General features: G+C 44.6%; 2 protein-coding genes across 4 annotated transcripts in view; one reads left to right on the top strand and one right to left on the bottom strand.

Annotated features, from left to right (window-relative positions):
• Positions 1-24,627, bottom strand: part of XRCC6 (X-ray repair cross complementing 6) — a 61,233-nt gene that overhangs the window by 21,013 nt on the left and 15,593 nt on the right. The gene's annotated exons all lie outside the window — the stretch shown is intronic.
• Positions 286-13,493, top strand: DESI1 (desumoylating isopeptidase 1). Of its 3 annotated transcripts, none has more exons than XM_039491495.1 (7): positions 286-590; positions 8,410-8,431; positions 9,529-9,598; positions 10,348-10,457; positions 11,275-11,397; positions 12,471-12,563; positions 12,905-13,493. In XM_039491495.1, exons 1-6 carry the CDS (start codon positions 500-502, stop codon positions 12,514-12,516), a joined length of 462 nt encoding a protein of 153 aa, XP_039347429.1. In that variant the 5' UTR covers positions 286-499; the 3' UTR covers positions 12,517-12,563; positions 12,905-13,493. The 3 variants fall into 3 exon arrangements, with proteins under 3 accessions (XP_039347429.1, XP_039347412.1, XP_039347423.1); XM_039491489.1 differs by lacking the exon at positions 12,471-12,563 and adding an exon at positions 5,053-5,256 and having other exon boundaries at positions 513-590; XM_039491478.1 differs by lacking the exon at positions 12,471-12,563.

Below are 24,627 nucleotides of genomic sequence, written 5' to 3'. Positions count from 1 at the left end.
TACAGCCCCGCCCACTCATCGCCCGGAAAGCGCTACCTTCACGGGGCATCACCGCGTTCCAGCCAATAGCGGGGCCCAGCCTTAACCCCGCCCACAAGACGGAGTCCTGCTCGCTTACCTCATGTACCCCCTCCTCACGAAATAGCCCCTCCCCCCAGCAAAAGCCCCGCATCCTAACGGCATAGCCCCACCCCGCCCTAGCTGTAGCTCCGCCTCAGCAGCGGCGCCGGGTTCCATAGCGGCGCAGTGACAAGCCGCCCGGCCGGGCTATGGCTGTGGCGCATGCGCAGAGGGAGCATTCCCCATTCCGCCCCCTCTGTCACCTCACAGTTGGTGCCGCCGCCGCTGCTGTGGACCCAGAAGTAGCGGGGCCGGCCCGGGCTCTCCCTCCCCCCCCTCCCTCCGCTCGGCCGGCACCCGCCCGCCCGCCGTCCCCCGGGCAAAGAGCCTCCTAGTCCCTCTCAGGGCCCATATCCCCCCCCCGGGACCCTGTCCCCCCATGGAGCCGCCGCCCGCCCTGCACCCGGTGAAGCTCTATGTCTACGACCTGTCCAAGGGCATGGCCCGGCGCCTCAGCCCCCTCATGCTGGGTAAGGCCGGGGGCTGGCCCGGGGCAGGGTCGCTGGGGGGAGGGGGGTTGGGACGGGGCGGGGCCCGCGAGGCCGTGGGATGGGGGGAGCGCTAGGCCGGGCCGTCGTGCGGAGGATGGTCCCGGATCCTGCCCCCGGCGGCCCCTTTGGTCTCCCCCCTTTGCTGCCCTGGAGGCAAGTCACTCCTGGGAGTCGGACGCTGGGGCGGCTTCCCAAGGTGCAAAGTAACCTGTGTCCCGCCAGAGTGCTGGCAACTGCAGAGCCCCCCAGCAAACACACCCTGCGCCCCGAGGGGACAAAGGCTCCTTCGCAGTGATTGTGCCGTGTGGCCCTTTATCTAGGAGAAACGAGATTTTTCAAGGCAGCATGGATACATTTTTCCATTTGACACGGTACAGTACAGTTCACAGATGAGTGCAACACTGGTGATAAAATCACATTAGGGTGGGACGGATCCTGTTTTGAAATATGCTAGAATAGATCCCTGTTTCAAGCAGTTTATAGAGATCTGTGGTAGAAGTACTGAATGCTACCATGGGCAGCGATCCAGTGCCAAATGCTACACTATGTGACAGTTGTGCGTCTACAGAGCAATTCCTGGAAGTGTATGAATTTATTACCACTTTACAGATTTTTCACAAGAGATTAGATTTTTCTCTCCAAGATCTTAATGGGTGAACTTTATGAGTAAAGGAGGTGCAGGCCCTTTGCTAATTGTTTGAAATGCTCTATTACCAACTTTAATATGGCAGATTTAATCATAACTTGGCTGATGAGTGAGGTCAAACTTTTGGAAGGATTTTGTCCTGGATCAGATAGCTTGTAACCACCTTGCTGACACCCAAGATGCTGACACCCATCACTACTTTCTTCTGGGTATGGTGGATTTAGGGGCACTAGTAAAAATAAGTATTTCTTACATTCTGATATTTCCACACATATTTTATCTTCAGTTTTAAGACTAGCTATTATGCGGATTACTTTGTCCTTGTGGAATATGCCAAATGGTAGATCTATTACATGAGCTCTCCACTAAGAAATTTCTCTGTTTTAGGCACTGGTAATTAGACAAATTATTTTGAGGGCCAGAAAGCATTTCCTGGAAGGGTTTGAAAAGATGTACAGGGTGGGTATCTGGTACCAGGAAGGAACTGAACATTGTTTGGGATTATGGAACTGATGCTGTCTTTAGTAGTTTCTTCTCTGAAATTTCCATGTACTTTGAGGTTGCAAAAATACTTGTTGACCATGAGACAGAACTTTGAAGTATATTGACTTTCTATCCTGGTAGCAATCTATTTTAGGACCCTATACAATACAGCTGGATAAGATCTGTCAGGTGTCATAGCTCTGTATGAAGGGGGATTGTGTTTTATTCCTTTGTCTGAAACTTTTTAAAAAAAAAATGGGGCTATGGGAGATCATTTCAGTCTCCCCTGGGTATGAGTGGAAAACTGGTTCTTGACCATAATGACTTTCCTTATGAGAGAGACTGAATGAGGACAAAGCTTTTCACTCATTGCAATGTCACTCATCTCTAATAGGTTGATGCTGTACTGTGACTTGTGATAAGGCCATACCCCCTCGACTGTCTGTGGTGGATACTAGGCCATGTATCCTACCAATCTGGCTACAATAGTTTATGCATATCACTGTCAACTCTCTTACCAAGAACTTGTCCTTTGTCAACTGACTGATCAAAAGTTTGATGACTTTGAGGAATTGTGTCTCTTGTGTATGGTTTCTGAAGTGTGAAGTGGCCTTGTAGGAAGAGGAAGACCTGTACCTGTCTGCCCCATGTCAGACTAACAGTATATATCAGCCTTCCCAGCCACCTCAGTATCTGAGTAGATGGCCCTATGGACTGTGAACTGCTGGCAGTAACTTCATCTGTCTGAACTGAGAGAAAGATGTTGTGCTTTCCTGTGGCTTTTTAAAAATAAAAATGAAAGCCTGAATTATACTCAGCATAAAGGCCCATATATGCTAACAGTGAGTTTGAGAAGAAAACATTCCTGTTGAGACCCAAAGCGATTAATTCTGTGTATGACAGATAGACAGACAGAAGTAGCAGTTTTGAGAGGTGTGCATTCCGCTATCCCACCCCCTGCTGGATAATTTCAAAATAATTACACATACTTATTTCTCCCTTCAAGCTCTTTTCCATTGTACTGGCAAGGGTGTAACTTTCTCTTGTAATAGTTTTAGTGACTAAATTTTATTTTGGGCTAGAGGGGAAATATCAGTATGACTCTAAAGCCTGATTTACACACACATTTGCAATTATTTAACTAAATGTGAGAAAGTTTAACTAAATCAGCTTTAGCCATGCTTCTTCTGGAATAAGTGTCCATCCACAGGTTTGTACTGAAAACTAAACTAATGTTCTTTCACACCTTGTGTTATTACAATGCAAATTCATATGCAGACCGAACCAAAGCATTCTAGTTCTGGTATGACATAAGATTCCAGTCTTAGTATTTTGCTGCTTTATGAGTTCCTGAATGATACATTTAGCACTTATTCTTTATTTACTTTTTTCCTGAATGGTAGTAAGTATGCTATGATTTTTACAATACCCAATAATTGCAAAATAATGTACTTGAAAAACAGTTTATAGGAGTCTGCAGAAAGAAAAAGAAAATTACAAATTGGATCAGAGTCCACAGTTGTGTGGGAAATACTGATTGCTAGTGATAGTTAATAACCAGCTGAGATTGGGCAACTCGTCATGAGTTCCTGGAATAATGACCACTAGGCTTGCTTTGTCACAGTGACAAGGCAAACTTCAGAATATTTGGGATCATATGAATTTGGTGATTGGATTGTCCCAAAGATAGATCTTGGTTTTTATTCTTTGTGTGACAGTAAATCTCTAGTGTGGGCTCTCTATTGCCATATCTGGCCTCAGTGGTTTTCCACAGATCTCCCCAAAGTAGGTAGATGGGAAAAGTACCTTCTTTCCCCAAATACATCTCATTCCCTTTTAAGTGGCCACAAAGGCGGTTTGGCACTACTCCATAGATTGGCTTTATATGAGGATCTCATGCAGCCAATAGCTTGTTCCTTTTGGAGCCGAGAGCAGTTCAGATGTGAGACTCTTGAGCTTCATGGAATACAAAAATTAGACAGGGAAATAATGTATTAGATTATTTAGTTCTAAACCCTCATCATCCCTAGCCAGTCTAGGATTACTCCTTACAGTATCTTCTTCTTTGCTTTACTCAGTTTAGCTCTAACAATGTGATTCTTTCTTTAGTGTGATAATTCCTCATAATGCCACCTTCTTAAAATACAAATGCATTTAAAATAAAGATTGGAAAGGAAGGTGACAAATATAGGACCAAAAGGGTCTTAAAGGTGTTTTAGAGGAGGGAAAAAATGGAATGAGATGTGTATCAAAGGGAAGCAGTTTCCACATCATAGGACCCTCCACAGCAAGGCATAATTGCCTGCCAATTTCAGATAGGCTAGAGGAATCCTGAAGTAGTAATGGGTATTGTGTTAAAATGTGTCAGTACAAAGCTCAAGGATCAGTCCTCTCCCTCAAATACTTGTAAAGTTACCTTATAGAACTTTCTACAGTGATCATCACCACAGTAGCTGAATGCTGAACTTGGACAATTCTAGATTTCTATAGCATTGTCAAAAAAGATGTTATAGTGACTTAATCATGTCCTTTGGCCACATATAGTTTTCCTTCCATCCCCCTAATCCATTTTCTGGTGTTACTCTTCCGTGAATTTCCTTCCAGTCTACCAGACATCTTTCTGATATTGAGGTAGGCACTACTGAACACTGTAGTCTCTACTGCAACTAGGGATTATCACCTTCTTTGTCTGTGATGTCATATGTGTAATCCAAAACTGCAATGGCATTTATCTAACTTGCTCTACCTTTCACAGCCTTTGGGATGTGCTTTGACTACTTTAGCATGTCCAACTAAACTAGCTTTAAAACAGTAAAATAATAAATACACCTCTACCTAGATATAATTCTGTCCTTGGGAGCCAAAAAATCTTACCGCGTTATATGTGAAACCGCGTTATATTGAACTTGTTTTGATCCACCGGAGTGCGCAGCCCCGCCCCCACCCCCAGCACTGCTTTATATCCAAATTTATGTTATATCGGGTTGTGTTAGATCGGAGTAGAGGTGTATTCACCAATGGGAAAGCAGTGGAAGTTCCATTCTTAGGATGTTTGGTCTTATTCTTCCAGGAGGGGGTGGGGGCAAACGAGAACTGGAAGCTGATTGTGGACAAGCTACCCTAATATTAAGAGAGATTCATGGTGAGGATTAATGTACGCACCGCTGTGCGAATCAGTCAATCAATTAGGAATATATCAGTTGGAACAGCACTACCATCCTTCCCACCCCACTAGCCCATAAAGACTCTGAGAGCAGGGGATAACTGTTACCTGAATTATCGCCTGCCTTTTTTCTTCTATCCCCCATCCAGTGCCTCATGATTTAAATGAGAGAACAGGATGGTTCCAGAGCAAGACTGAATCAGCTTTGCCCCAAAGCATCTGCTAAAGAGGATTGGTTGAAAATGAAATACTCCACCCTTCCCCCATACACCCTATCTCTGCACACTCCCAGCCACCTCTGGGAATGAGATTCAGATGCAGACTCAGTGAAACTGCAGCACAGTGCCAACAAAGTAAGGCAATATTCTTTCAGAAATGAGGTGGCATCCTAAGCAACTAAAAATGCTAAATTTAATAGCACCTTATTTCCCTGCTACCCAGCTGAGGGAACAAGTGTTGCTTTCACTTTTGTGCCAGTGTAGGCACCAGTTTTGCATCCCAGTCAGAGTATTTGGTATCCTGAGTAGTAGCTGTCTCCTTATATAATCCCTTCATGCATCACTAGTACACTGTTCTTGGATTTGATTAATCCTGGTCCATCTACAAACTCCACTTTTATTTGGGATTAAAAACCTGCACATGCATACACTCCATCCCCTAACTCTCTAGATTAATAAATTAATTGTGCCAACAAGATGGATGATTCACAGCCATCTAATCTTCTCACTGTGTGGCCTTCTGGATAAACCCAGGCATGGAAGTAATCTAGTTTGATTGGATTCTAAAATTATACAGGCTCAGTTTCTAGTCTAAAAGTGACCTTGTATCCTAACTATGAACCTGTGTCCTAACTTAGTCACCGAACAAGTAAATAAAGTCTAGTAATTCTTCAAATTCACACAATTAATTGGGGGGCAGTGGAATTGTTTCTCATGAGCTTTAACCTATTTTCTTGCCCCCATAAATAGTGTTTAGGTTGGCAAGATAACTATTTGAAACAGAAATCTTTTAAAAAAATTAAAAGTAACCAAAAAAAACCCTGTGTAGGCTCCCAAATCTCTTAGGCTCTGATTCAGCAAAGTATATAAATATGTGATTAATGGGACTACTTGCATGCTTAAAGATATGCATATGCTTAAGTATCTTGATGAATCAAGGCCTAAAGGCTATCAAATACCTTAGTCCTAAATTTTAGTAAATTTTGTAAAAAGCAACTTAAAATGTCTTGATCTTATGTTGATATTCCCCTACAGTATTGGGAATCCAAGCACAACTTCTCTTTACTAACAAATTATAGTCAGTAAGTGGAACTGTCCAGTAGAGCTTCACTGTCTATGATGAATGAAGTACAAAAACTAACAGCAGAAATAGTGAAGAGACCTTGATTTTAAAAACATTTCCAATTTAGGAATCTTAGGCGTTCGCACATGTAAAGGAATGCTTTAAAAACACAATTTATCTTGACATCCTCCCTGTTTAATAGAATATATTTCTAGAGAGAATTACCATAGAAAATCAAATTTTAGAAAACTAGTTCCTTCCTCTCCAACCTGCTGCCAGGATTCTGTCTCTATAAACTAGCAGCTGAAGTTTATTTTATCTGTACTGCTTAGACAGAGTCATCACCTGTTGCCGGAGAAAACACTGAATTCTGAACTATATTCTTGACATCATGAATGAAGGAGGAAGCTATTTTCACATTTAGTTTCAAGATGTAAATATTTGAAACGTTTTAATCTACCCTAATCCTGTTTTTAAAAAGCCGTACAGGTTATCTTTGCAAGGGAGACACTATTGGGTTCTCTTTCAAATAAATTATTATTTATATTCTAATACTGCATATCGGGGTCCAGTTATGTTAGGTGATGTACAAACACATGAGAATAGACACTGTATGTATAATTCTCCATTGTCCATTCTCCAATTCCTCTTACACTGATTCAAGTCAATTTCCATGTATTGTTTCTTTAGTCACTTTCTAATTAGTGTCATGAGGCAGATTTCCATGTTTCTAAATAAGCTGAAACCAAAGTGGCTTTTTTCGTTTCATCTTTTGAATTCAGTGATCTTTGCAACAAGTCTTTAACTGTTGCTGCTGGCTGAAGTCACAAAATGGATAAGGTGGTAGATTGAAAACAACAGATTTGGTAGGTTATAATTTTAAAGCCTATTTAAATTTCAGTCCCATACTTTATTTTTAAGAAGAGATACTGAGAATGAGCTACAGAGCCTTCACTTCTAGGTCACCAGTTCCAATCTGGCTGTTTATCAGTAGTGACTGAAAAGGAAATTCATTATTATATGATGGCTGTATAATGGACTATGTGAAATTGGTATTAGTAGTATACCTGGTACTGACTGAGCACCTTTGTTGTTAAGCTTAGAGGCCAAGCACTGACTGGGCCACTGAAATGGTGCTCTCTTCTTCCCCACAGAAGTGGGCCCATTCAGGGTTAGGACGATGTATGTTGGCAGAGAAGTCTAGCACTACCAATTCCTTATGCAAGTAAACAGAGAAATTAAGTCACCAGTGCAGACAGTGTGGCACCATTCACTAGCGCTACAGTTCATTACTAAATGAAAAAAAGCTATTTTTCCTGATCCTTTAGAACAGAGATCGGCAACCTTTGGCATGCGACCTGCCAGGGTAAGCCCCCTGGCGGGCCAGGCTGGTTTGTTTACCTGCCGCGTCTGCAGGTTCGGCTGATCGCAGTTCCCACTGGCGTTCACCGTTTCAGGCCAATAGGGGCTGCGGGAAGTGGTGCAGGATGAGGGACGTGCTGGCAGCCGCATCTCGCAGCCCTCTTTGGCCTGAAATGACAAACCGTGGCCAGTGGGAGCTGCAGTCGGCCAAACCTGTGGGTGCGGCAGGTAAACAAACTAGCCCCGGCCCGCCAGGGGACTTACTCTGGTGGGCCGCATGCCAAAGGTTGCCAATCCCTGCTTTAGAACAATGGCTCTCAACCTTTCCAGACTACTGTACCCCTTTCAGAAGTCTGATTTGTCTTGCGTACCCCCAAGTTTCACCTCACTTAAACTACTTGCTTACAAAATCAAATATAAAAGTGTCACAGCCACACTATTACTGAAAAAGTGTTTACTTTCCCATTTTTACCACATAATTATAAAATAAATCAATTGGAATATAAATATTGTACTTACATTTCCGTGTATAGTATATAGAGCAGTATAAACAAGTCATTGTCTGTATGAAATTTTACTTTTACTGACTTCGCTAGTGCTTTTTATGTAGCCTGTTATAAAACTAGGCAAACATCTAGATGAGTTGATGTACCCCCTGGAAGACCTGTGTGTATCCCCAGAGGTACATGTAGGCTGTGTTGAGAACCACTGCTTTAGAAAGATACACCTTTGGCATTAAGTTTGCAGCTTGGGGTTAAGGCAAGATGTGGTAATAGGTGAGAGAAGCATAGGTGAGTGACAGCAAGTAGACTGAACTGTGTAAAGGAAGTTGCCGATGACTCTCTCCTTCTCTCTACATACAGGGAAACAGCTGGATGGGATCTGGTAAGTGACTAGATTTAACTTGCATAAATGTGTGTTAGACATTGGGTAGCATTTCCAATATGACATTATAAATATTTTAGATCTGAAGGAACACAGTGGTACTGAACAGAGTTTGAGGTACTTTCTGAATGTTCTTAGAGTTACTAGAAGGAAGATTGATAACATTGAATTAGGCATTGTGCAAATCTCCTTTCAGTTCTTATCAATGGACCTCAATACCAACAATAATTTATTATTACATATTTTATTGCAGTAGCACCCAAAATGTACTGGTCATTTTTCAAACACAGGATACTGTCTCTGTCCCAAACAACTTAGCTTCTGATTGCAGACATGACTTAACATGAGAGCACCAAGAGCAGGTGAAAATAGGAGGATTGCAGACAAAGGTTACAAAAATAACACCATATGGTTACTTAGTAGCTATATGTACATTTTTTTAGAAAAATATGTTCTCCAATAGATAAAGCACCGTCATGCCCAACTCACCAAAGTCTCCATCCAGGATTATGGGCCCTTTGGCCAACGTCTTCCATCCTCCCTCACCAGTCAACCACCCTGTCCTCCCTCATCCAACTATCCCACTCACTGTTCAACTCTTTTCCAGTCCCAATCATCCAGCCATTGTCCATATAGTGACCTTGGGTAATTCATGCCCCAAACTTTCCCAGGTTTCTAACTGCCCATGAGAGAAGTTTTGTCCTTCAGTGCATATGGCTGGAAAAGGAAAGCTGTTGGGGGTGGTTCTCCCACCTTTTCTGGTGTCTTATGTATCATGGTGATCCTGGCTGAGCCATTCACACCCACCTGCAGTGTAGCATGAGGCTTGATAACCAGTATGACCATTTTTCTTCTGGTTAGTGTCCTAGCAGACGACATTCCTATTCATAGAAGGGTCTCAATCTTTTCTTGACTTTAAGTTATTTGCCTCAATAATATCTTAGACAACATGTACTACAGTTCTAGTCTTTCATCCACTCATATGAGTGGTTTATATGCTGTGGTTAAACATTTGTGTACAAGCATGAGTGGTTAAACATTTCCTCCTCCTCTTTCATATGGCTTCCTTTTCATGTCTCCTTGCTCTCCCTCAACAGGCACACCTCCATAATTGTCCATAAGGATGAGTTCTTCTATGGCAGTGGTGGGATTTCCAGCTGTGCACCTGTAAGTTCAGCTTTCTTGGGACTTTTTCCTAACTCTACTCTTTTCTCTTCCCATATGGTTTCTCTAATCAGGAGTGTCCTGTGTTTGCCCTTTAGGAAAAGTATACAAGTGTATTTAGTCTTAAGAGATTGCAAGATTCAGCCAGGTGAGGTGCTAAGGGTCAGGATGGCTGGTCAGCTGGGGAAAAGGGACCCTGCACAATGGGTTTGGTCCCAACCACAAGTTAAGGTTTACATCAGCCAGAGTTCAAAACAAACTATGAGGCTTCCTGTGCTCAGCATTCTGAAAAGAAAGAAGCTTCCTGCAGCTCAGCCACCCCTTGGCTGCCTTGGTTGGCACTAAATGGAGGATTTTTATAGTTAGACCTTGGTGATTCACAGTATTTAAAATGCACATACATTGACTACCTTGATATCCTCTCCAGTTAGCCCAAAGTTCACCCTCTGAAAGCACCTTAAAACACAGGTCCACCACACAGTTCTGGAACAGCATGGAGAACACAGCCACAAATTGCAAAATAAGCCACATGAAGTGTCTTGTTCCTCTCATTCTCTAACTGGGGAGAGCTGAGGACAGAATAGTTTGCTCTGAATCTGATACTGTAAGCCCCTTTCCCTGCTCCTGGGCAAACCATGTTAGTTTGTTTATGTCAGCAGCATTCTGGACTGCAGGAATCCCCACCCCTTGGAGTGCTCCATCAGAATCCATTCTGTCCATTTAGCATCTTCTTTTGCTTGTGCATTTCACAGGGAGGGACATTGCTTGGGCCCCCAGACTCAGTTGTAGACCTGGGGAGCACGGAAGTTACAGAAGAAATTTTCCTGGAATATTTGTCCTCACTGGGAGAATCCATGTTCCGGTGAGTTATAGCTTTTATTTTATTTTTAACATTTCTTTGCCAAAAAAAAAAAAGAAAATTGGGGTGGGGGTCCCAAGGCCTGTCTCATTAACACAAAGCTTCATCTGCCTCTAGTATGCTGTTTAGTACTAACCAGATAATAAGTAATAATGGGGCTAGAACTGGCACATGATCAACTGCAAGCTACGTAACACTTGGGTGGACCCAGGCCTTGATCAAGGCTGGAAAAGAATTCTGTCAGGATGCCTGCAACACTGGATCTTGAGCCCACATTGAATACTGACAGCAAACAGGGTTTTGCCTGGTACGTATTGGATGAGAGACCTTTATGGAAGACCTACATGATGGAGGAAACAGTGTTCGTTCAATAGGGGCACTTTACCATGAGAGCCAGTACTGAAACACTGTCCTCTCTTTCAGATGATATGTAAAACCAAGATTCTGATTTCCTGTGTTCATTAGAAAGCCAAGGGCACTTCTCACAAAAGCAATTAACAATAATACTTAGTGTCCCGGTGAAATTCCAACCTCAGTAATTACTTGGATCTACTATTTTTTCTGTAATTTCAAGTGAAGAAGTTGGTACTCATTTCTCCTCCAGAAGCCTGTTGTGTAGTGCAGAATGGCTGCCACGTTCCACCCCCAATTCAGCTGAGTTTTGGAGAGAGAGCGGATTTGTGTGTGTTGTCTAAATCATGTTAGGGTCCTTTAGGATGAATGATGCTGATGTAATTGATTATTGGTTTGAGTTCCTTTTCTTACGGTATTTATTGCTGACTCTCTCTCTTCTCTGTTTGAACTTCTCTCTTGGGCACAGAGGAGAGTCTTATAACCTCTTTGAACATAACTGCAACACCTTTAGTAACGAAGTGGCGCAGTTCCTGACAGGAAGAAAAATCCCTTCCTACATCACTGACCTTCCGTCCGAAGTCCTTTCCACGTGAGTACAATCTTCTCTGTTTCTATCTGTAGTATGTTGCTTCATGCTGATGTCTGGATGTTTGCTGCCACATCTGGTAAGCCCTAGGTGGGGACTGGCACCTGCTGTACCTCATGAGATCAGGAAGCGGTTGCCACTTCATTTATTTGGGCCTTTATATGCAATTACAGTCTCCACACCATGACTGGCCCTGTCATGATGAGGGAAGGGTGGAAGATTCTTTTCTTCTACCATCAATGAATGTAAACTAACTGCCTCCCTATGGCTTTTTTTTTAAAATCACGTGACAAGATGTATATAAGAGGTCAGAGAGCCGTATAAAGGCCAGTGGCTAAGGATACTAGTACCTCTTTGAAATTAAAATAAGCAATGTCTTCATCTCAGGGCAGGGTGTGGGCATCGCTAATGAGTCACCTTTCCTGCCCCAGAGGGCCATCACTGTGTTGAGGCTTGCCATATTGCCCTATGGAGGTAAAGCTTTGAAGTTGCTTTTGAGATGCTTAAAAGCAGGGGCTGGATGGGAGGAGAGGATGCAGAAGAGAGGAAATAAGTGAAAGTTCTATAACATCCCTTCTCATCACAACTGAGATTTGTAGATCTCACTGCCTCAGAGGCTAGCTCAGCCTCCTTTGGTATGCACTTTCAGTTGAGTCAATAAGGAGAGTTGTACCATCCAGTTCTCCTCTTACCACAAACAGCATTGTACCGGACTATGACACGCAAGGTCAGTTGGTAGAAATATTTCTCCTGTACTGGGCTGTAAGATGAAGCTAAGCAAAGTCAGATCTAGTGTATACTTGAATAGGCGACCTTCAAGGAAAACTCAGATACTGCAGGACTTAGTAGGAATTATTCAGTGAATACTGATCCAGAGTTGCACAGAGGTGCTAGTGGTGGTTCTGCTGCCAGAGATGCCATCTTTCAGATGAGATACTAAACTAAGGTTTGGACACTTGTGACCATCAGAGATCCCATGGCCCTTTTTCCAAGGTTACTGATGATAGACACTATGTTTCTGGCCAAGTTTGAATTTAGCTCAAATTTGACATTCTGCCTCCCTAACTTTCTCTTAGGAGTTTCAGTTGGATAGCTACTACTCCACTATTTAATGATGTTTGACACTTAATGGAAAACTGCTTTGCAAAATCATATTCTGATCATTTCAGGTTACTAGATACATTACTAAACGTTAGTATCAGACAGGGTACAGCTATCTTGACACTATATGTTAGGATTCAAGGAACTGGCTCATGAAAACTAGAGTTTGAACAAACATTTAAAGTTGCTGCTGTAGCAAGTTTTATTTAACTGGTTAAATTAAACCGTATAAAGTAACTCACTGAAGAACAGGATTTTATGAAGTTGCCTTTATAAAGGCCATCTCATTCTATTTCAGAAGTGGCTATATTTCAAGGGTGCATGAGAAATCCTTGTATATATGTAGCATGATCACTTTGAGATCTGTAAATGTCCTTTTTTCTTTTTTTAAATTTCCTGGCCACCTCAGACCCTTTGGACAAGCTTTGAGGCCTCTCCTGGACTCCATCCAGATCCAGCCACCTGGTGGGAATACCTTCCGCAGACATAATGGACAGAGCTAACACGAATGGATGGATGTGCCCAGCCTCACCAGGCTTTTCCTTTTTAAACACACAAATCTACCAGATTTCTATTTTATAATTTCACATCAGCATCGTCTCCAAGGAACTAACAAGTTGTTTTTTCAGATTTCCCAGGGAGATGACTTATCAGGTTGCATGTAGGACAATGCTACCAAAAAGATTGCCATAATTTCTAATAGCATTATTCTAACTTGTTAAGCCTGTCCTGTCTGTGAAAACTGATGCTTTCTAAATAGCCCCCTTGCTGGAGATGTGGGAATTCATTCTATGGAGACTAGAGAGCCCATTACTCAATTTGGGGTACCCAAGGGAAGGCACTGGGTTAAGAGTCCTAGCAATCCCTTGCCAGACTTGCATCTTTTTTCTTTTTCACTGCCCATATTATGGGATATTTGCTGCAGTCTAACAGGAAGTACAGTGACTTTTGTAATACTGCAGTGGGTCCCCCAATATTAAAACCTTCTCACTATTCCATTAATGTTGTGGTGTTTGCTCAAGTGGAGAAGTTAACTTAGCCTAGTCAGAACATTCAGGGGAAAGGTGTCCTAGCTGAATAAAACCTGCTAGCCTCTCAGTGTTAGTCTTCAGTGACATTAGGTATGAGCTGGATGGTGGCTGCAGCAGAGTGTCACCACTAGCCTCATAATGCTAGATCCAGGAATTAAGGGGTGGAGGACAGGACATCTCCAAAAGATCAGTATCCCTTTCAGTCGGGAAAATAAGGGTCAAGTAAAAGCAAAATGAAGTGAAACTTTTCCTTCTCCCCATAGCAAGCAAGCTCACAGGCCCCTGTGCAGAACCCCTTGAAACTGACTGACTACCTTTGCATGGGGCCTGTTCTTGCCCTGCTGTGCCAGTGTTGCATGCACAGTGAGGAAAGAACAACATGGCAGCTGCACATTAATCTAAGGTTTGCAAACAGTCTGCAGCATCTGTTTGCAGTCACAACATAAGCACTAAGGTCCCAGCCTTCTGTGACACCATAATCCTTTCCATGGCAATTGAGTGTGATGTCACAGATGAGTCTGATTAAATGTGTGAAGAAAACAACGGGTAAGCATTGCAGGAGCTGCTATCTGGTTTCCATATAAATTTCCCCAAATTAAAGAAGAAGAGGGATGAGCAAGACAAAAGCAGAACAGTCTCTAAATAGAATTTCTCCACTTTTCCATGGGGCATCGGGGACACTTCAAGGGATACACGTGCCTATCATTGGAAGTGGGTAAGGCGGAACAGCAGGCAAAGGGTTGGGTCAGAACAGCATCCTCCCCTGATTTAAGATTACTGCGGCCTCTCCATTTAACTCTCTTGTGGGTAGGAGGTTAGGAAAAGGAAAGAAGGGGTACTTTGTGCTATCTTTCCTTCAAGTATAGATATATTCCTCCCATTGATTCTCCAGCAACTATTTAGGAGAGACAATGCAAGAAAGTCACGCGACAGTGGGAACTTCCCCATGGCCACTAGTGTTGCTGATACTCTGTAATGGGGAGTACTTGGCCCAGATGCTGCCAACAGGAGGACCTTGCATGTGCAGAACCCTTTGCCCAGTGTCTTGTTGTGCAAAGAACTGCTCCAAGCTTAGTCCAGACCTGCCTCAACCTCTAATCATACCGATGCACAGGACACTTCCTAAGATCCTAAAGCAGTTGTGTCCTTGCTCTGTTAGACTTCTACCCTTGATAACAGTTCCAAAAGGATATCCTTTGGAGAACAATTTCTGTTGCACTTATTCAGTAACAACTATAAGTGGTGCACGCTGCTTGGGAGGAAAAGGATGATTTTAGTTTGTTTGCTGTTGCCGTGCATGTTGTGTAGTCCTTTACACAAATACATAGTGCGTGTAAAATGTGTTATTAAGTCAGACTGATAAAGTGTATATAACTACACAAGGTGCAGGGGAATGGTCAGTGCAATCCAGAATGTGTTTCATTGTGTCATCTTCTCCTTGTAACATAACAGTCCTCTTCCTCAGCCCTTCATTGTGATGAATCTGGACTCCAGGTGCGGTAGAACCTAAGCAGTGGGAGCACATGCCCTTTAGAAACCGCTCCTGGTTAGCACAAACGTTCCCAGAACCCAGAAAATGCATAGTCTGCAGAAACTGTTCTAAAGTGAGTGGTTTTCAGAGCCTTTCTTTCCCGGCTCCTCCACAAGCAGCACCAAACAGGTCTTTGCATTCCTCTGCTTTCCTATACTCTGTACGTCTTCCTGTCCAGTCCTTGCCCATCTCCTGTTGTATAAACTGAGACCAGCATACACCCTAGCAATGTATCCCACTAACTAGGGCTTGAGCCTGGATCTTACTTGACTGCCCAGCAAACTTCAGGACCTTTTACATCTTTTCTGGGAGAGAGGAGAGAAGGGGAACAGATTCACCTCATGTATTTTGGAATCTGACGTCTCTCCGCCCCATTAATCCCAGTACAGATAGTGCTGCTACTTTTAAAAAAACGTTACTGGATAAAATTTTACTCAGCAGCAGCTTCTGTTTGCAGGCACTGGGGACAGTCCCACTGTAGGGGGGGGACCCAGAAAGGGGCCTGAGTTCAACACTAACACTGGGCTCCTTGATAAACGAATTACATGAAAGTGAGCCCCCTCTGCCCCAACCAATTAACATGGTTGTGTAGTGAGCCCACCCGATGCTCTGTAGGCTTATTAGTAGCCTCAGACAGGTTATGTATAAATTGCAGATGCATATACCCAGCATTCCACCCACCAACACTTATTTATAGGTATATAAGATAGAATGAGAAATAAATATGTAAATGTATGTAAGTAAAGCACTTCCAGTGAGTTGACTAACAAAGGGGCAGGGAAACAACCTTTTCTCTTGGAAGAGAGCAGAACCCCTTTGTCGCAACTCCTGTTTTCTGTCTTGTATTTCTGGGGTTCCCCTCAGTGCTGCTGAACAATGCCTGGACACAGGGGATGCATTTTTACATTAAAATAATGATGTCTCTAGGCAGAAAGTGGTGTTTGGTTTATTCTGTTTTTTTCTCTATTACAATAAACAGAACTATAGTATGTTGTTCTGTGTTACTTCATGTGTTGACACAGCTCTTAAACAGAAGCAAGTGACTAGAGCCCCATCAGGGCCTATCTGTCAGTATCGAGATGTGGGCTTGGAAACTGCCCTAGCAGCTCATGTCATTTGGTGATACTGAAGGGAGTACTGGCTATCTCACTCTGGTAGAGCTGGTCACAAGCAGCGTCAAGTTTGGGGACAGTGCTTCCATGCACACCCTGCTCCTGCATCATGGCTACTTTCTTTGATATCTGCCAGAGCTCTGAAGAGCCTGTCAGTGCTGCTGAAAGATGGCTGGATGCTCTTTGGCCCTCATTTGGGTAAGATGCCTTCATAACATTGAATGGATGGGGAAGAATAAAACCTCCTAATCTTTGCTGCTAGAGAAGGAGGTAAGCTGAGTTAAGACAGGAAGAGAGGGACTGGGCAGTGAGGGAGCCTATGCTGGAACCTCCCTGAACACACGCGAGTTATCTCAACATTTTGAATGGAAGATATCAGCCAACTATTTTGGTATTTTTTAATAACAGGGAGGCCAAGGCCTGGCTTTCCTTGCAGAAGCAGGGAAGAGATGGCATAGAATACCCACCTCATCCTAACAAATTCATTGCTTTATAGGAATTCCTGTGCTCCCATCAACACGGCTCTGGGGAAAAAGGAAAAATTCCTTCCCAATTTTAGTTAGCCATCAGTTCAACCCTCAGAATGCAGGCAAGTTATCATGCTTCAGCATCTGTCCACATAAATTCATAGTACATTAATGACAGAGTAATTATGCCCACCTCTCCCCCTTAATGCTAAGAAGCTGGATTCTGCTGATATTTAAAGGACAAAGAATTTCAAACAGGGTCAGAGTCAGGACTGCAGTTGAATTGGTGGCTACATAGTTACCAAACTTAGATTCATGCATGGGAAAGCTGGTCTTAGACAGGGGCGGCTCTAGGGATTTTGCCGCCCCAAGCACGGCAGGCAGGCTGCCTCTGGCGGTTTGCCTGCGGAGGGTCCGCTGGTCCCGCGGCTTCGGCGAACCTCCCACAGGCACGCCTGCGGGAGGTCCATCGAAGCCACGGGACCAGCGGACCCTCTGCAGGCAAGCTGCCAAAGGCAGCCTGCCTGCCACCCTCGTAGCACCGGCAGAGCGCCCTCCGCGGCATGCCGCCCCAAGCACGCGCTTGGCGTGCTGGGGCCTGGAGCCACCCCTGGTCTTAGACATTAGCTGTCAGCAGTGGCCTCAAGGAGAGCAGACACCTATTCCAAAGGGGGAATGCCAGCAAATAGTCCATGCTGCTTTGTTACAGGGCAATGCTTTTATGTCAGCAGCAGCTGCTGTAAAAGGAATGTATCAAGGGATCTCTAGCATATAGCCAGAACAGGTGCTTTGGTTGAGGCTTCAAAGTGTTCAGGAACTAGAATGACAGACAGTTTGTCCAGGGCAAGTACAGCCTTACAGCAAGCCCAGATGACTTATGAATGATTAAACATATTGCTGCTGCCCAGAGGGCAAATTCCTGGGCGGGGCGGGGGGAGAGGGATGTGAGCATTCCTCCTAGCCAGCTGGTACTAAACAGTACACAGGATGGTTAGAGAGTGGTTTGGACTCTCCACAGACTCTTGCAAAGAGGTGTCCAAAACAGTATGAGGAAGATAGATTTGGAAGAACATAACAGGCCAAATTCATCCCTGGTGTGACTCCACCGATTTTGAGGGGGGAAGCTGGTCTGACATCTGTTTATAGGTGTGAAAGATGCAAAATCTTGACAAAATGCCAACTCACTTGCAGTTGCTACAACAAGCTACCTCTAGATGGCACTGCTATTGTGTCTCATGGTTATGTAACTTGCATTCCTTACAAACACTTTGGGCCTCATTATGCCGCTGTTGCAAAGCCAGACTGGGAAATGCCAAGTGGGAAGTAGTGCTTGAAGTTTGTGAACATCCAGTGGCTATCTGGTGGCCTGTGTGATTGAAGGTAGTTCATTTCCAGTCCACTTCCTAGAAGGACAGGTCTCCACACAAACTACACTTCACTGCAGGCCCGCTTCTTGGTCTCAGAGATGCCAAGGAATGAAGCCTGTGCATACAGCCTGAGTTTACCCTGAGGCAGCCACTTCCTGTTAAACCTAGGGCCAAGACACATTTGTGGCCCTGCACTGCGGCTGCTGTACTAGTTTGTGAGCAAAGTGAGGTCTTTAGTCTCCCAAGCCACATCCCTCTCATCTATGTGAGATTCACTTTGTAAGAGTGATCTTTATGGGGGACCAGTTTCTCATCCTTGTAACATGCTACAAAGAGAAAGTACAGCTTCCTGGCTTATGGGCAAGCCTCACAAGTCTAGAATGTTCAGCCACGCACCTGCTGGCCTGGAAGCTGATCCAAAGCATCTACAAGACCCCAGGCTGGAAGGCTTTGGACAACAGTAGCTGAGCACTTCCTACTGAAAGCAAAGAGCACAAGAAGAACTGAAATGAGAACTGCAAGGACTTGGAGAGCACGTAGCGCCAGCTACTCTAAAACCGAGAAGGCTGTGGTTTCACGCAGAGGGTGAGGAAGCTTTGTTCTTTCATCCACAATGGTTTCCCTTCCCTCCCCCTGCCCATGGCTCTGCCATCGAGTTAAGCTTCTCTGGAGGTTTCTAGTTGTGAGGAGACCAATCAAAAATAAATAAAAGCCAACTCTGTCTGAGCAGACCTCAAAATATTTTCTGATGTTTAGGAGTATTGGGACCAAAAGGGTTAAGATCCGAAGGCTAAATGTAACCGTGGAGCAGAGCACAACTTGCAGAATCTGTAGCAGTGATGCCACAGCACAGGCAAGAGAGAGTCCGACTTGGCTTTCAGAAGGGCAGGTTGAGATGACGGGGCTGGCAGTCAGGAACTGCATCTTTTAAAACTGAGAAAGTCTCATAATGAATCAGACAATGCTAGAGTTAGTGAGAGAAGGTGTGAACTGCTTGGACTATGATGAGAGGGGGGCAACTGAGGTATTCTGTGGCTATGTTGAAATAAAACAGTATCTGTCAAATCATGGCTTTGCCTGGTTACATGAGGGGTTTGCTCTGATGGTTACACTGGCAGCTGGCCCTGGTGGCTATACCCAGGGGAAAGACGTAGCTACACCTCTTCCATTGAAACTAATCACAGGTGTGGGACAACATGTTCTGCACAGCTTTGAGGATCTCAGCCAAAGAGATGTCAACAGTCTGACAAAAAATCCCTTGGTTTCTCAGTTGCTCAACTCTCACTCGCTTGGGATGTCACCATTTTCCTAGCTCTCCAGTCACCTCAGGATAGGTGCCCATTGCAATCACATGGTGTGACTGCCTCATGCAGCCAAACCTGAGGTAGCTTTAATCTAACTAGCGTGAGTACCAATAGCAGTGATGTCACAGCAGCATAGGCTAGCGAGCCACCAGAGTAATTAGCCAGAATCCTGGATGGGTTTGTACAGCCTGCATTGAAGCCCATGGTGCTGTCATTGCAGCAAGGACTCACCCTGGCTAGATCCAAGCTAGCTTGGGTATGCCTACATGTGCAGCAATCACACCTCCCATTGCAGAGGTGAGACACTCTCTTCCAGCCTAGATATGCCCTGAACCTCTATGGTAAAGCATAAGCAGGTCTGTATTTGGAACATAAAAAAGGGGGCCCAGGGAAAAAGCAGAACTCTATTTATTGTTTTCCTCTTTGCAGATCACCTTTCATTACAGAGAGACAAACCTTAAATCCCAACAGATAATGTTGACAAATGACCCCATTTGAGGATTCTAAATATGAGTGTTTCCATCTAAATTCCCCCAAGGCTGTAGGAGGCCACATCAGTACAAAGCTAGTTTCTTCTAGAACTTGCCTGACATGCGCTCATCTTCACTACCAAAACACACATACTGTTTGGGGGGGTGTTAATGTTGTTATCTTGCTGTAAAATCCCAGGGGAGACAAGGGGCAGGCAGTTTTCACCATGATGTAACTAGGGAAGGTCAACACTATACCACTCCACCCATCTTGAGCTTGCCTAGCTACACTGCAGTGAGAACTACAGAGCCTTGTATCTGCTAGGATTTTACAGTGAGATAGCTCATGTGCATTAGTTAATTATCTAACCCACTAGGTGAAGCTAAACAGGAACAAGGCATTCTTAGTCTGGAATAACAGTGTTCACACAAAAGTTAATCAGTAATAACTCCATGTGTAAACAAGCCCATAGTTAGGGCATGTTCTTTGACCTACATAAACATTCAGCCACCTAACTGCATGCCAGCCACACTAAACACCTGTACCTGTGTACACGTGTACCTGGGGATCACATCCTATAGCTAAACCTATATTTCCAGCCTAGTAGAATGTGATTGTCATAAGCAGGCTACGGCACAAGTAGAATGGAGAGAACCCTGTAGGCCAGACATAAATCAACTGTGAGAGCACCAAAGCCTGGGGAAATACCAACCCCCTGCAACTCCACTGCCCAGCGTTTGGAACAGAGGAGTCCGTCCTGCTCACATCTGTCACCTAATATGCAGTCCAGCTTTACCAGTCAGAGCAAACAGACAGTAGAGTAGAATAGACTCCTCCATGGGAGTGATTAAAAGATCAGAGATTAAAGCACATAAAGGCAGATTATCAGAGTTGGAAGAGACCTTAGGAGGTCATCTAGTTCAACCCCCTACTCAAAGCAGGACCAATCCCCAGACAGATTTTTACCCCAGTTCCCCAAACGCCCCCCTCAAGGATTGAACTCACAACCCTAGGTTTAAGCAGGCTAATGCTCAAACCACTGAGCTATCCCTCCCCCCATTAATGGGGATGATGTAGGAAGGGGCACTTGGAAATGCAAAGGGGGGTGGAAATCAGATGGGGAGTGTCACATTCTACGCTGATGCCTGGGGGCTATCCTACCCATATACCCTCCCAGCTCATTCCAGTCATACCTGGATTATTCCAGTATCACCAAAATGATTAGCAAATAGCCCAGATCAAGCTCACCTTTCAGAATGTGACCTCCTCACCTCCTGCTCCTTAGGAGAGAACTGTAGCTGTGGCCCAGGGTAAACTGAGGGAGAACAAAGCCCATGCACACACATCTTGCACAAACCAAGGCCTTCTGTATGAAGATGGGCGTGTCTCTGTTTCCCTTGCTCTGTTTCCTTGGATACAGAGCAGCCCAGGGGTCCTTCATTAGTCAGTTGTACAGGATAGTTAAAGTGCATTCGAAAGCACCTGAGATTCATTCTCTCCTGGTTGCTAATTACCAAGGTTCTGTCTTCTTTAGTAAAGGTGTAAGGTCAGACTTTCAGTATTATTGGGATTTTCCCACTAAGAGTAAAGCTTGTTTTTCTGGGAGCCAGCCCTTTTTCCTGGGGCTGGTCCGAGACTGTGGAATAAGCTCCCCCAGGAACTGAGGACCATTACAAGCCTCTATATCTTCTGCTCCAAGTGACCAGTCTGTTTCTTTGACCTGCCTTCTCCAACACAAACACAGCAACAGCCTTATATAGATCAAAACAAAACCTATCAAAAACAAGACACTCCACTACACACGCTTCTCCTGCTGGGGAGAGGATAAGAGAACAAACAACACATGACAGATGTGTAGTCACATTGCTTAATGCACCACTGGCAGGCACTCAGATACGAGTACAGTATAAGAACCTCTACAGAAAGTTCCGTGTATGTTCATATCACTTATTTGTATTGCAATAGCGCCTAGGAGTCCTGGTCCTGAAGCATGACCCCACTGTGCTAGGTGCTGTATGCAGGGCCGCCCAGAGGGGGGGGCAAGAGGGGCAATTTGCCCCAGGCCCCGCGTCCCGCAGGGGCCCCCACGAGTGTTTTCCGGGGCCCCTGGAGTGTTTCCCGTCTTCCCGCGGCTCCGGTTGAGCTCCCGCAGGCAGGTCCACCTCCCGCAGGCATGACTGCGTTAGGTCAACCGGAGCCGCGGGACCACGGCACCCGCCGCAGTCATGGCTGCGGCAGGTCCGCTCGTCCCGGGCTCCGGTCGACCTGCCGCAGGCATGCCTGCGGGAGCTCAACCGGAGCCAAATGCCGCCCCCCAGGGAAAGGGCCGCCCCACGCGCCTGCTTGGCGCGCTGGGGTCTAGAGCCGCCCCTGAGCGGGGGCCCCCCGCCGCCGAAGACCCCGGGCCCCCGGAATTCTCTGGGCGGCCCTGGCTGTATGTGACGTTATATGATTTTATGAAAATATGCTAATGTAATTGAAATATGCTTCATGCAAAAGGTCTCTTGTAAGGTATCATTACAAAGCTTATAATCTACTGTGATCATCCTATTTGTATAAATGTACCACTCTTGTATCTGAAACTAGAAATATGAAACATTACTCTGAGGGCCTATTGTAATTATGCAAAGTATGGGCCATTAATGGTGGTTTGGAATCTTGATGACTCCCATTAACCAGGACAATTGACTGCAGATGGCTCTGTTTTACCTGTAAGTCTTCCTGTATACATGTGTGCTGGTTAGTGGGTAATGAAGTCTTACACTGACATGTGATCATGTCACCTGAACTGGCATCCACCTTTAACCTGGTGTCTTTCCATTGAGAAGGAGGGGGTGGGAACCCAGAGAGGAACAAAGGATTCCCGCCTTATGCAAAAGATCTATAAATGGGTGGAACAGAACAAAGGGGGAGCCATCGTGAGGAATCCCCTAGCTACCACCTGAGCTGGAACAAGAGCTGTACCAGCGAAAGAATTGTGCCCAGACTAGGAAGGCGTCCAGTCTGTGAAAGAAACGTATTGAAACATCTTTCAGGGTGAGATATTATCTGTATTAAGCTTAGATTTGCATATTTTATTTTATTTTGCTTGGTAACTCACTTTGTTCTGTCTGTTACTATTTGAAACCACCTACTTTCTGTACTTAATAAAATCACTTTTTATTTCTTAATTAACCCAGAGTTTGTATTAATACTGGGGGGGGGGTCCAAACAACTGTGCATATCTCTATCAGTGTTATAGAGGGCGAACAATGTATAAATGTACCCTGTATACATTTTATACAGCGTAAAACGGATTTATTTGGGTTTAGACCCCATTGGGAGTTGGGCATCTGAGTGTTAAAGATAAGAACACTTCTGTTAGCTGCTTTCAGGTAAACCTGTAGCTTTGGGGCAAGTAATTCAGACCCTGGGTCTGTGTTGGAGCAGACGGGAGTGTCTGGCTCAGCAAGATGGTGCTGGGGTCCCGAGCTGGCAAGGAAAGCAGGGGCAGAGGTAGACTTGGCTCATCAGTTGCCAGCTCCCAAGGGGGTTTCTGTGATCCAACCCATCACACTGTACAAACATAGAACAAAAAGATGGTCCCACTCCCCAAAGAGGTGCTCCAGGATGCTCTGCAGCGGAGATGCTATGGAAATTGGCACAACAGCTTATGAATTATCTCATCTGGCAGGTGGGGAGGAGTGGTAGAAACTCATGGAGCAAATCTCCACTGAAGTGGACCACTGCACCCTTGTAATACTGTAGTCACCTTGGTAACATTAGGGATATTACCCCCTGCTGTGTGATAAGGTTTTATCTTATTATGACCAGGCCAGGTGATAACCCAGGAAACAGAGACAAGTCTTTTATCAGCACTTCTGTGAGTCACAGTATTAACACTCAGTATCAGAAGAAAACAAAATCTTTGACAAAAATGGAGCAAGTGACGTCACCTGAATCCCTCAGTCTGGCAGGGGATCTAGCAGAGAACTGGAAGAAATGGTGCAGATTTTACTGAAAGCAAGAAGTATTGAAGATAAATCAGAAAGTGTGAAATGTGGTGGGTCCAGAGATGTTGCAGCCCAACAGCACATTCTAGTGAGAGCAAGAGAGCAAATATTCCGAAATGTCAAGAACACGGTGATCCATGTAAGAATGTAATTTGGGAAAGACATATTCTTTAAAAGAAGCTGGGGTGAGGTGAGACTATTGACCATTATGCACAGGCCTGCATAATAATGCTAAGTCACATGAACTCCAGATGGACCAAATTATTTGTGGTATAACTGATAACCAGGTCAAAGCAATATGGGGCAGAGCAGTCTTCTTGAGCATTCACTGCTTCTGTTACAGTGGTTGAGGTAGAAGAAAGACCCAGGCCAGTAACAATGAGCTACCCCACAGACACACCAACTGCAGTTCCCTTGGCAATGCAAGTCCACATGCTGTTCCCTAACCCCATGCACCTCATTAGCAGCAAAGGCCAACACAGACACACAACAACCAGGCTTTGTGAACACCACTGGCTCCCCATTTGTTTCAGAGCATAGTGCAAAGTCCTGATCCTAATCTACAAGGCACTGAACATACTTGTATTTAGTTAGTGCAAAGAATACTTTATCCTGCACAATCCCCCAAGTCAGCTACATTCCACAAGGGTGATCTTGTGGTTTAGGCACTACATAAACACTCAGGAGCTCTAGGTTCAATTCCCAGATTTGACACAGATTCCCTGTGTGATCTTAGGCAAGTCACTTAATCCATCCATGCCTCAGTTTCCCAAATGCACAATGTGGCTAGTGCTCCCCTATTTCACAGGGGTTTTCTGAGGAACGCTCATTAATTATTGTCAAATATCAGGGGGTAG

This window comes from Mauremys reevesii, linkage group 1 (assembly GCF_016161935.1).
Source record: "Mauremys reevesii isolate NIE-2019 linkage group 1, ASM1616193v1, whole genome shotgun sequence".
NCBI lineage: Eukaryota > Metazoa > Chordata > Testudines > Geoemydidae > Mauremys > Mauremys reevesii.
The sequence above is the reverse complement of the archived record's forward strand: the minus strand, read 5'-3'. Positions and strand labels throughout refer to the sequence as shown.